General features: G+C 40.2%; 1 protein-coding gene across 2 annotated transcripts in view; it reads left to right on the top strand.

Moving 5' to 3' along the window:
• The window catches only part of sik2b (salt-inducible kinase 2b), a 49337-nt gene that overhangs the window by 10577 nt on the left and 24707 nt on the right, over positions 1 to 14053 (top strand). For both annotated transcript variants that reach the window (XM_063493475.1, XM_063493476.1), the window contains exons 3-4: positions 841 to 904; positions 13023 to 13184. In XM_063493475.1, the coding sequence (XP_063349545.1) occupies positions 841 to 904; positions 13023 to 13184 (226 nt within the window). The remainder of the gene's footprint in view (positions 1 to 840; positions 905 to 13022; positions 13185 to 14053) is intronic.

A 14053-nucleotide genomic window follows, 5' to 3' on the forward strand; every position in this document is an offset into this window, starting at 1 on the left:
GGTGGGGCCAGTGCCAGGGCCCCACTACTCTCCATGCTGGTTTACTGGCACGCCGACATGAAACAGAGCCATCGTTAATACTATTAGTTACACCTGTGCTTTTCCTGCTGCGCCGGGTCAAAATGTCTGCTGTGAAAAGGTTTATTTTCCATTAGATGCTGTATTGGCTCTCAACAGAGTACCAATACCCAGATTTAATTCATCAATCGGTTGTAAACAGAGGACAGAGAATGTGTTTGTTACAAAACGAAGACCAACCAAAAAAAGAGGAAGAAAAAGGCTTTAATTTCCTAAATCCATGAATCGGTCAGTGTAACAGATGGAAAATTGATCATAAACAATGAGCGTGGGATTTCTAGTGTGAATGTCTGGCTCGCTGTGTCTGATTCATCCTCTTCTCTTCATCTGACTCTCCCCTCCGCATTTAATTCTATTCATCTCCTGAGTGTTTCTGCTTCTAAATCGGTTCTCCTCCTCCTACACAACACAGCACCGGGTGAGGATGGAAAGGTTTTAAGTACCATTCAGATATACTCAACAACACCAACCGTCCACCTCCATTCTTTTACATGGTTGCCATATTTAGACCCGTGCCATTCATGCATTTAGTTTTTCTCACAATTTTACGAACGCCAGACACTGCAGTTTAAACACACATTGAGCCCTGTAGTCAATTGTGTGATATTTCTGGTTATTTTTATTTTTTGGGGTTTTTTTAACTACTACTACTTCCTTCTTTTTCTTTTTTTTACATTTATTTTTACTTAATCTAATTCTTTTTGTGTGTCTCTTTTCCCCCTCCCCCCTCGGCCCTGTTCCTTCATCCTCTCCCTCTCTCAGGTGATGGAGACGAAGAACATGCTTTATTTAGTCACGGAGTATGCCAAGAGTGGGGAGATCTTTGGTGAGTGATCTTTTCAAGTATACGATCAGTCTGCCCATTGCTATTTGCGTTCTTCCCATATCAACTGAAAAAAAAATGTACTCTGTTGCGTCAATAAGGTTTTTGACAAACAAGGAAGTATCAAAGTCTTGTTGAGCTTGAGTTGCTATTACGGTTATCCCAGCCTCAATCTCAAAGGTCATATGATTGATGCAAATCTGACACGAGTATCCTGTGACCCTTGTCATGTGCTGCTGGTAATTGTTGCAGTAAATGTGCTGACATTTCTTTCCTGCTGTATAAAATGACGTCACCCCAGGCCTGTAAAAGCTGCCGGAGGGCAGCCTCAAAGGGAAATAAGTTCGATTTATTACTATCTGTACTGCAGAATCGCCCACACTGGACTGGTTTACTGCTCAAATGTTGAGATAATGCATGTCAAGGAGATAAGATTCCTTTCTTTGTCCTGGCAAGCAACATGTCATTCCTCCTCTTTCATTAAGATGGTACTTAGATTAATTTTCAGTGCTCCCTTTGTTCAACTCCGGTGGGATGTTTAAGAGCATTTGTCATATACTTGTACAGGTACAAGAATGGTTTCAATTTCTTTTCTTTTTTCCTTTATTTTGTTTTTTTGCACCATACAAATAGTAATATACCAGAAACCAAGGTTTTATAGGCGAATCTTCCTTTCAGAATCTGTAAGTCAGAGTGAGTCCTTGCAGCTAGTTTTGTGCAACCAAGTTTCCAAAATCCAAAGAGAATTATTTTACTATCACTGAGAGAAAAAAAAAGTTTCACATTGAAATCCTTTTTGTTTTCTGTTGATCAGCAGATTTATTTACCTAACTGCTGCAACTGCATTAAAGTTTCCTCTTACAAAACAGATCGGCGCACGATTTTAGAAGCTAAAGCTGTAACCAGACTTAATACGTTGTTCTTGATCTTTCAGACGAGCAACAGTCGTAAATTTAGTTTTCACTTAAAATGTGGCTGTGCCTGACTGGATGATTGTGGTTTGCAGCTTTGTTTAAAACTGCATAGTGAGTAAAATAAAGTTAATTTTAGACCAAATAACAGAAGAACTCATCAAGGTTATTTCAGAATGACTCAGCATTGTCTTCTTCCACCTAGCTTGAAATTCTTTGGAATTGCTGATCCTGAAATAGCTGTTGGCCAAAAGACCAAAGCCCAAACATACAGAGATTTCTTCATTTACTCGTCAGATGAATGGTGAACAATTCGGATTTCTAAGTCTGAAAGAAAACCAGAAGGCTCAAATGTGAAGGCTAGATAGATTAGGAATGTGCCAATCAAAAAGTTTATCTGTTTCCTGCTGTCATGGTCTTGGATATCCGCCCACACTGACCTGATCGTGGTCTTATATTAATAGACTGAGGAAGAATCTTTCTTTCATGACAAGCTGTCTTGTCATTTCTTCAAGTAGTCTTCATAAATAGTTTTCCAGGATTCTTGAAAGATATTCAAAGCTCTTCTTCGATGTTGGCTGCCTTTTGTTCCATTGTCTGTCAAGATGATCCCCCACTGCTCCAATAATGTTGAGGTCTGGGCTCTGGGGAGGCCAATCCATGACTGATGGTGTTCCATTATGTGTTTTTCTGTCCAGGTATGCTTTTACTGCATTGACACTTGGTTGGGTATCATTGTCATGTTGAAAAATGAAGCTGTTGCCCACTTTCCACATGGGATTGCATGGTGGATCAAAATCTATTGGTACCTTTCTCCATTCATAATTCAATCTGTTTTAACAAGGTCCCACTGGCTGAAATGGAGCCCTAAACCATGACAGAGCCTCCACCATGTGTTACAGATTGCTGTAGACACTGTTGTACCTTTCTCATCACCTCCTGTGTCAGTTTTAACCAAAAGTTTCACATTTGGATTCATCACTCCATAAGACCCTGTTGCCACTATGTTTTTTTTCCAGTCCTGTTCTGGAGTAATTTGACACTCTTCCAGTGAAACCATTTCTCATGAGATTTTTGTGAACAGTAGATGGATCAAGTGCCAGATCCATCTCTCATGTCCTGTGTCAGGTCTTTGTTGGATATGTTTTTTTCTTAATGACTTGACATGGCAAATGCTGGTCATCTGCTATAGATGGTTCATTAAGTTATCAGTTTATTTTAGGTTTGCCACTTCTTTAGTCCTCTGCTCATCCAGTTTCCACAAATGTTTTTAAGGTCACACTGCACACCATGCTGAGATATGCTAAGTGTTCAGCTAACAGCTCTTTGGGAATCATCTTGTTGGTACAAAAATACTATATTATATCTGAAATGTATTTTGTGAATAAAGAAAGCTAAATGTTTTGCTGTTAGCTTCCTTCATACTGTCTTAGCTCTCCAACCAGCAACCAGTGCACTGCTGCTTATATGCGGCGCACTGAAAACAAACAACTATAGAGACCAACTAGTATGTAGGTTTATATTTGGCATTTAATGTCTGAATCTAGAAGATACAATAAAATGTTTTTTAAAGTGAGTTTATTAAATTATTCTCTGTTTTTGTCAGAATCACAAACAAAATACACTGGTGCTGGAAAGGACAGACAAGTCAGAACATATCGAAAATAGTACACGAAGATAAGAAGTTATCTCAGTCGACCATAGCACCACACGCACTATATCGCTGCACAACACACACACTCAGTTTGTACACTTTGTACAGACTACAATCTTCAATCCAGGTTGCTGGACACGAGCCCATAGGCATTTCAGTTTGTTGCATTAATTTCTGGATTTTTAATATTTAGGTAAATATAACCAATATAGTCTTTTTAAAGGATTCTGGAAAAATTCTAATTCAGAAAAAATAATGTAATACAAGTAATTAAAGAATTATGAACATAAGTGTAGGCCTGTCTAATGTGGACAACCTGTAAGTGGCTCATGATCCAGATAGATTAATGGCCTCACCTGTTAGACAGTCTGAGAATGCTTGCCCTTAGCCTGCTTCCAGACACGGGAATTGATAGGATTAGTCAAGCAGTAGCCTATGATAAGCTTAATAGTCATGTCTTATGTGTGAGTGTATGTTGTTGTTTTGTTTATTGTTTTAGTGTCTTTGTAATTCGAAGAGCAGACCAGTGTTCCACTTGTGATGTTGACTCAGCAGCAACAACTACTGCCTCTGTGACCTAGAGAGAGCGGGGAAGCAGACCCAGAAAAACATGAATGAAATGAGTGTGGTTTAAAAACAAGGAGGAAGTACAGAAGTGTACAGCAATAAGGATGGAGAGGCTCACATGGTGTTGCAACTAAAACTTGCAATTTGAGCAAACGGCAGTTTCTGCTAAGAGAGTTAAAGGGCGTAGCAACAGGAATTATCCGATTTCAAAAGGCTTTTTAAGCCAAAAGACTATTTTTTTTCTTTAAGTAATGGGCATAGAAGCTTTCAGCAAATTTAAATTACATGGCTAAATATTAAAATTTTACATAAAAACATACGATGTTCATATGGACATATGCTATGTGTTCCCCTCTAGACACATAGAATTTTCCATACGATAGTCAAACTCGTCCCATACTGGAGCGACTGCTGTTGTTTCAAATAAGAACTTAATCTTATGTACAACTCATTTGAGCCAAAAGCTTTGGATTCAGACTGCTCTCAATGCTCAGTTTCCCGTAGGTTTTTCCACTTATGGCTCTGTTAGATGTCATTGAATCTGTACCTGCCTGATACCTGCTGTTCAAGCCTCATGTTTTCAAACCGCAGGACTGTCGATCGGAGGGAAGCCGGCCTCAAAGAAGGGTGGACTATAAAAGCATAATAGGTTAATTTTAAGCTAGGGTAGGCAATTAATTTGTTCAAGAAGCCACAGGAGAAAACTGGGACTGTTGTTGAAGATCGTACCAATAAACTGAACTCAGTTCATTTCAATATTAATTTTATCAGTTTATAAACTGCTGCTGGTAGGAGTACATGTTACAATTAGGTCTTAATTGTGGCCTAATTGCCCACCCCTGTTTTAAGCCCCCTTCTGTGTGCAGCTACTCAAAATAATAGCAGCACAAATGATAATTGCTTGCATTTCAATAATTTAGTTTCTTTTAAATATGAATCAGGAGCCAGGAAACTGTTAGGCTTGCTTAGCAGAAAGACTGAGAAATGACTAATGTGGCATAAAATCTTGCGGTTATAAATAAATTGTTTTAAAAGCGTTGGTATGGGTGGGTGCTTTTGGACACAGTCGACCTAGCCAGTTTTCTCTAGTTTCCTTCTATTAGTATTATTATTTTTATCGTCTAATTGTGTCCTGGCTGTAGAGAGTGGTGTCAGTTTAATCATCCAGCTATGAGCAAGAGTTTGCGCAATTCCCAAAATGTCAACCTATCCCTTTAAATAACCGATCATGATGATGGGTCAGCCTCATTTTCTGTAATCCATAGATGTTCTCATGGATCATCTCCTGGTATTATAAAACCATTGTGTCCTGATTCCTCAGACCCCTCTGCCCTGATTGCACAATGTAATGTAGTTATGTAAGACATTTATATGTCATCATCAGCCACAGCAATAGCAGCTTTGACTCAGCCAGGCAGACAACAACTGGTATCTGCAGCACTAGACTAGTATTACAGTATTCAATCTCGTGAAATTGAACAATCATTTCAGATTTCCAAATACACTTTGTGGAGGTGGATCAAGTCATGATGCACTCAGACAAATGGATAAGCTGCCAAGCCAGATCTCCAGTCTCTTCCTCCACAATCACCCTCCAGAGAGTTGCCTCCGCTTTGCTGACATGATGAATATCTTAGGTCTGTTCCTGGCCATAGGTTATAAAGAGCGGAATTTGTGAAGTTGTAGTGTAGTGCATGCCGTTACAGCCAGTCAGTGAAACGAAGGATGAGCCTGCAGTTCTGTCTTCAGACCAAATAGTAAATGGTGCTGTGGAGGAGCAGGAGGGGGTAGCATGTTTGTGTCTGGAGCCGCAAAGACAAAGAAGCGGATCTGGGTTTGGCACCAAGAGGGGGAGAGTGATGGGTTCATTCTTGCGAAAGGGTGGGTGGGCACAGCATAGGCATCGATGCCAGCTCGCTGATGTGCTTTGTGTCTGTCTGTCAGTCAGTCAGTCTGCTGCTCCACAGTCTGCCTCGACACCACAGGATGGATCAAACCTGGAAATTGGGTCAACCACAAATAAAGCAGAGTTGCAGAGAGCAGAAGCAGTAAGGGAGAGGAGGCAGAAGAGAATGGAGGCGAGAGCAGGGGACATCCATTTGAATTTGGAAGGTGGTGGGGAAATGTAGGGCATGCATATTTAAGAAAGCACTGCTGGAGAGAGGGGAGTATAATAGCTGGCAGTGAGTAAAATCACTCATGCAGATCTCTGTCTGGGTGTTGGGAAGGGAATGAGATACAGAGTGTGTTGACTTCAAAGGAGTACTCAGGCTATTTTTGAAAAACAGTTACTTAGACTGTCAATTTCAATTTCTCCATGAGCCATCCTTCATATTGCTTGGTCACTTTTCAGCAGATCTGTCAACCATCAGAAGCTTGGACTTCAGTGACATCAAAAGACAAACGGATGGCTTAAAGAAAACTAGAAGTACTTGCAAGCTTTGAAGGCAAAAATATACCTTATACAAGTCTGTATATAGATCTTTCAGATACATATGGTACAAAGCCTAAACTATAGCTATTTCCTCAATAAAATTAGAAATAATAAAGAAAGAATAAAAAGAAGATATGCAGGGACATTTAATTCTACAGTTCTACAAAGACTTTTCAAGGTCATCTCACCAGCTGCTCTTCGATCAACTAATTAGTGTCGGGGTGGCTTCTCAAAAGTTTTAAGTATGCATTACTTATTTGTACGCTCCAAAAAGCATACTTTCCACAAAGAGCACAGCTAACTTGTTACTATACATGTGACATTACTCCACAACATCACCTGAGATGCATTGCTATGTAATTGCTGGTTAACAGTACAGCGTAATTATGCCCACATGTCAACACAAATTCATGTTAAAGGTGATTCTTGCCAAACAAATGTCTCTGTACCTTTCTGCATTTTATTTTCCAAATACACTGTCAGTGGTCAGGTGATTGTTACTTGAGAACATATGAAAATATGCATATATGCATTAATACACTCTTATACTCTGCCCATAATGGCAATGCACTGCATTTCAATTAAATCTGACCACAGTAATTTGTTATCCCCAACACTGCAGCTAACCAAACTGAAGCTACGCAATTAATGCAGTCAGTACCAGTGCTTTCCATTATGTAGAAAGCACTAAATAGATAAAGAGATGTCTTGTATATATACTTTATAAATGGGAATGGGACTTCTATTTGGTGTTCTTACTTGACTTAAAGGTTGTGTTTGAATAGTGTACCTCCCATCCCATGGAGTTATTTCATAGCTTTGTGAAAGTGCATTCAGATTCTTTTAGCAATGTGTTTCTCCTTTCTTATGTCCTCATGAATTCCTCCACGTCTTTGCTTGACCTCCGTAAGACTTTCCATTGAGGTCAAGGAGGGTATTTTGGAGAAGCCCTGGAACTTTGTGTGACAAGTATACCACAATTTCAAGTACTGTTCATGTAGACTAGTTAAACCAACCTCTGCATTGTGCAGATAATATATGGAAAGTCAAAGAAGCGCATTCTACTTGTGTGTGTGAATGTAATCATTGCTATCTAAATTCCAGTAGATAAGGTAATATATATGGCTTTTTGAACAGGGATGGGGGTTAAGCATGAGGTTGCTGACTTCCTGTGTTTTGAAAGAAGTAATCCAAAGTATTTTTAGTTGAGCGACAGGCAGATTTTTCCACAGAAGTTTTCAAGGAGCCAAAAAAAAGGAATAAATAATAATAATAGTAAAAAAAAATGTTAGAAGAAAAATGTGCCAGACTTCACCTGATATGTTTGTCTGCATTTGAGCTCAGCTAATTTGCTCCTGTCTTCAGTGTGAGTTCAGACATTTGAAAGCAATGTAAGTTTTAGTGATTGATAAAACAGAACATATATATATAATATAATCTTTTAGATGTGTGCATTTTCACACCAAGTACAGGTGTTGCCATCACAGCTTTAACACCTCACTCTGATTACTTTACAAGCTCACCTTCATATTTTATATTTATCTCAACAGTAGTTTATCATTTTTAATGGCACTGCTATTAATCATCTAGGTAACACGCTAGCAAGGCTAATGTGAGCTACATGATCTTGTATGTCAAACATCAGTGTCAGAACTCCTTTTAATGTGTTTCATTTTTTTCTTTTTAGGGTCTTGGAACCCTCACTCAAAATACACATGATTGACAGACTACAGCATACCTGAATACAGCTTTATTTTTCATCAAGTAAATATGCTCACAGGCCTATGTAGAGTCAGGTGTTAGCGCTATAAAATCCCTTTTGATGAAGCTCTTTCTACAGACTTTGCCCTCGTCATGAAATATCAGCATACAACGATATGGCAGAATGTTATTTTTATGGGTCATTTATATGTCGAGGCTTTCAAAACAACATATTCTAGCTCATCTCACTCTCGGGTCACATGAAGACATGTGTAAGTAAAATCCCAGCTCCAGATAAAAAGTAACGTAGATATTGCATGCTATACATTTGTATGTGAATGTTAAAGTATGTCAAGATGGATTTATTTATGCGTGATTCAGTATCCTTGACTTCTAAATGCCTCTCATGTGGCTGCAACTAATTGCCGTTTTTCTTGTGGATTAGTCTGCCGTTGCTTTTTAGATTTGTTATAATTGTCAGAATGTAGTCTGACGTGTTGAAATGTTAGTGTTATCTGACCACCGAACCCACTACAGTATAGAAGAAACTACTTCTGGGTTCTGCCTCATTCACAAGGGGTTGCCAGAGTGGGTATCTTCATGTGTTTTGGGGTGTATTTTCACCAGCTGCCCTTCCTGACTCAAGATCAGAGGGATTTATATCTACTCCCGGGATCAAACCGGGAGTCTTTCCGTTTTAGACAATGTGTAAATCACTATACCAGGGATGTCTTACTCATTTTACATCCTGGGCCATAGACAGTCCACTTTGAACTTAAGTGGGCTAGACCAGTGAAACCTGCCTTTTTTTCCCATGTAAAGAAGTCTAATTACATATTTAATCCCTGAGATGTTTTAATATAAGAAAAAAGAAGTGCAGTTTCACAGTACATCTGTTTTTCTACTTTATAAAATGCCATAGTAAATAAAAAGTCTGTCAACATGAGTCTGAGAAAGAAATGTCCTTTTTACCCCTCATTAGTAAATTGTCGTCACCCTGCTGGGCAGGCGGGCAAACAGCGTGGACACCTAAGTTTGAGAACAAGGTGATGTAGGATTTTGAAATGATACCATAGGTGCAGCTACTGAAAATCTCAGAAAAGCTTGAATCTCGTTGACCCTTGACCTTGAGGTCAAGGTCAGAGGTCTAGTTTGCTGAAAATCTTGTGAATGGGATAACTCGAACGCAGCGATGTAGGATTTTCAAATTGTGTGTCTACTAGGAGATTCGCATTGGCAATCACCAGCAATTATTACTGTAAAAAGCATAAATTTGTATAGTGTATATAGTGAAAACCAAGAAACCTTCTTTTATTTTATTGTTTATTTGTTACTTATTTACCATGGTGTAGTATGAATGGCCATGAGGGAGCGCTTTATCAGTCAGAGAAGCTGCAAAACCCGTGAAAATACACTTAAAAGTCCAAATTTATGCCCTTCTTCACATTTTCCAAAGCCGCCAAACGGGTTAGATTGGAGTCTTTGACAACCGATTCTGGCCCCAGGCCTTTTATTTGACACCCCTGCACAGCACTATGGAGCCATTCAAAGGGTACTTCAAAATGCACATACCTACATTTTTGATTTTTGTTTTTTTTTTAAGGTAATTCCAACAAATGTAGGTATAAAAGTTTGTTTCTTCCTTTTAAAAATAAGTATTGGAATAAAGGATTACCAAGACAGTGGTATCACTTGATCACCTAATCCAACCCTGAATGTGTTTTTAAAAACACATGCCCTAGTTAAATAACCAGTAAGTTTCAATGGGAGGGGCTTACAGTAAATAGGTGGAGTATGTAGGTTTAAGATGTGGGCTTTGTTTCTCCAGATAAAACAGAGGTGTTATTTTTATGTGTGTATTTATAAGTATCCAAAGAAGGACAAGTGAGGTCAACTATAACCACCAGTAGCTGCAGTTGATGTTTGGCTGATTGGTACTTGGATGACATGGCATTGCTCTGTTCCAATTGGCTCTGTTCCCCTTTAACCCCTTTGGTGTGCCAGTATTAAATCAACACAAGCATCCATCACCATGCATATAGATGTGACTTTAATGAGGCCGTCGTATTTAAGTGGTTAGGGTATCAGTTACTGATGTGGAAACGGAGTGTGCGACCATGTGGCCCATGTCCTCTGCGCTCACACACACTCGCATGTATACACGCTCCCAGCGCCTGGCCCACGGTGTTATCTGAAGTCTGTCCAACAAGCCGGTCTGTACCCATGATGTTTGTCCCCTTCAAACCTGAGCAGCTGTTAAGAGATTTAGCTCCTCACGCAGCTCTCAGCAGAAGTGGAACACAGTGGCTTTTGAGCTGTTCCCTAATACCCCTATGATTCATACTTGTTCTGTTCGCTTTCCCAGAATGCCACTCTGCATGCCTCACTGTGCTGAGGTCCTTACCCTCACCAACATTGTATCAGTGGATTACTCATCCTTCCACTGGGGCAACATGCTGCATACTCTGTGTGTGAGTGTGTGTGTGTTGTACAGTGTTGTTTGCTTAAACAGTAATGGCTTGTTTTTCCAGTGTGACTGTAGAACAAGCAGTAGCAACACCGTGCTGCTGTTCATACAGAGCTAAGATACGCTTTAGTGTTCAGCGTTTGGTTTGTTGAGCATTTCAGTGTAAAAGCAGTCAGGCGGTGTTCTTTCCAGAGCTGCAAACAATAGTCAGTTGATCAAGCAGTCATTGAGAGAAATTAATCTGCAGCTGTTTTAGGCTTTAAATTGATTTCTTTCTCTTTTTTTCTCTTTAACAAAATTACTTTTACACCAGGTTTTGCATGAAGAAGAGGGTGCAACACCACATGAAAAATAGAAGTCTTACCTCTCTCTGTGATGGCTGCAAGAAACCCTGCTTTAACTCTTTACCCCATAAAGATGACCTTTTGACACCTAAGTGTGTGTATGTGTGTGTGTGTAGATAGATAGATAGATAGATATAGATGTGGTTTGGCCAACCATTAGAATAGTTTCTGTGCTTTTCCAAGGGTAGCTACACAGGCGCAGACAACCCTCACTAACCTCTGATGCAAACCTCATCATTTTTGTTTTATAAGCAGGCCTGAAATGTGAGAGAAAAGACCTTCAGTGTATCCCTAGTTGGTTTTCAAGGGGTAAAGAGTTAAACCAACCACTTTGTACAATGTTAGGCTCTGTAACAGTATGGCGAGTATTTATGTTGACCCATAAAGAAGGCTTTAAAGACCAAGAAAAGGAGAGGTTATGTCCTGAAACGGTTTTTATTTTAGATTGCTGTTTTCCACAGGTGCAACCTTGGACCTGCCCAACACATTCCCCTCCCCAGTGTGTTTTTTGATTAGCACCATTGCTTGAAAATTCCCCACGTTCATTAAAGAGACCTACTCTTATGGAATTTGTCAGCCACTCGCTAATAAGGTTTTCTCATTCTGTTGCTATCTATCACACACAATTTTAATATCGGGGCTTTGAGATGCAGGGCTGTGTAGATGAGGTGTAGTGTGATGCACAATGGTGGCCTCAACACGTATACTTTGAATATTTTATGTTTAGTTGACTGCCCACATCTGAAAAAAATGTGCAATCAACTAAATTGGCTTTTAGAGAGGCTTAGTATGACTTTGCTGTGCCTGTAAGTAGTTTGTGTGCACACCACTGAAATGACAGCGATATGAAAAGGAAAGCATATCAGGTATGTCTAACGAGTTAAAAGACAAAAGCAAAATATTGTTTTTATTGTCTCGATCAAATCAAGCTGCCGGTCTGCATCTGCTTCCTGATTACAAAAATGCTCTCTTATGAAACTGACCTAGTGGGTCTTCCCATAATTACATTCCTCATGATTTTGTGTTGGTGGGGTTTGTTGTGGTTGTTGTGCATTGTTGTCAGGTTTAGTTGGTGGTCTGTAACCATGCCAGCTGGAAGGACAGGCAGCAGAGTGTCCTATCTTGTTTGCCACTGAGTGTGAATTGAAGAGTTAGCAAGCTATCTGGACAGAGAGGTGTGAAGAGGAGCCCTGCCGACAGCAACAAACGCCACACTTTTCAAAGTTCACAGGGCTGTAAAAAAGAAAAAAAAAATCATACATCTTGTAAAATAATCTGTCGAGACAAACTTCACACAAACAGTAAGGGCAGAGGGAGAGCACACCATGAGAGAAAGGTCAGCGATCTGAGCGCTTAGAAATAGACGACGGCAAAATTTATGACTGTGGCTCTCCAGAGAAAGAATCGACTCTGGTTTCTTGTGTCTTTCTAAACAACCACAAACTCACTCTTTGGTCCTGCTGTGTGCAGAGTGTGTGCTAAGCAGATAAACTGCTAAATCCAGTGTTTTTGCTTCTCATTGGAAAAAGAGCTCAGTTTGTATTTATTTCAGTATCCTATTAAACCGACCCCCAACTTACAAGCTGAGCAGTGTGCGCTAAACTAGGCATTATATAGCAGAAGACCTGTTCTCGGAAAACTTCTGTCTCCACTTTCCTCATTCTGCTATGACAACACGGTGCATTCTTCGCCATCAGCCAATGCCTACTCACGCATGCACGCGCGGGGCTAGAGCAGGGGTCTCCAAAGAAAAAATACATTTTGCATCTTGCACTGAATGAGTTCACAAAACACGCTGTAATGTAGAGCAGCTGTAAGCTACCACTGGCACCAAGCCCGCACCTCATCAAAACCTATTATATTTTCAGCACAACCACTCGGTTGAATGAAGAAATTCAACTTTTATTGCATTCTTTTCAACTGTATAGTGATACCTTAATACGTGTTCGGAAGGCCTGTAGAGCCAGGTTATGTAATCAATTAAAAAAATGATATAGACTTAAAGTTCTAACATGACACGTCACCTCTTTCCAATGTCTGCAGACTATCTGGCAAAGCATGGCCGTCTCAGTGAGCTAGAGGCCAGGAGGAAGTTCTGGCAGATCCTGTCAGCGGTTGAGTACTGCCACAACCGGAACATCGTTCACAGAGACCTGAAGGCTGAGAATCTGCTGCTGGATGGCCATATGAACATCAAGATTGCAGGTAACACATTGCACAGGGGACTCATAAACTCAGTAGATGAAAAATCCAGGATCTCCGCATGAGTTTTTGATGTATTGCCTGTCATGATCTCAGCGCTCGTGGAGTTCAGAAATGTCTTCACTGCCTGCTTAGGTCATTTTTGCAGTGTTGAGAATTGGTCAGAGGTTGCTTGCAAGATAGCTGTTTGCCGACACATCCCATGACAGACATCTTAAAAGCTTAAAGGCCTGTGTTACTTTTTCAAAACAGATGATCAGAGGAACTTAAAAATGCTTCCCTGGTGACTCTTGAGTTTAAAAACATGAAAGATGGAGGACAAAGAGAAGAACGGACCCAGAGGCAGATATTTGAGGCTAAGCTGGAAGTCTGTAGTACAGGCATCAAAGTGTGATTATTAAGCAGCTGGTGTTTAGAGCTAGCTTGTGGGAATGTCACCCTGCTGCCTTGTCCCGGAGCGGAGAAGGGGAAGGCTGGGGTAGTCGCAGGGACGTCCTTAGGTTTAATGGAAGAGGAGCTAGGGTGATGGGATTGACTAGCTACTTTGGAGACAGAGTATCGGATAAGGGGATGAAGGAAGAATGATAAGGAGCGTGCATAGCAGGGTGGCAGGCCTTCAGGACCATGCTATGAGCGAGACTGAGGTTTATCTGAGGCTTAATTCAGAGCTGATACTGAAATCCATCTAAGGTGAGCTGATCACATGAGAGCAGCTAAAAATACGAGTGTGAAAGGATACCAGACCCTGAATATGTGCTAGAGAAGGAAATGGCTTCCTGTCCTCAAAGGACTTCATATCATCAGCTTCAGGTAGTTGAATCAAATCCTTGTTTATTGGTGTGATAAATGCACCTTATTTTTTCTTCTGATAC

The sequence above is a fragment of the Pelmatolapia mariae genome, linkage group LG14 (assembly GCF_036321145.2).
Source record: "Pelmatolapia mariae isolate MD_Pm_ZW linkage group LG14, Pm_UMD_F_2, whole genome shotgun sequence".
NCBI lineage: Eukaryota > Metazoa > Chordata > Actinopteri > Cichliformes > Cichlidae > Pelmatolapia > Pelmatolapia mariae.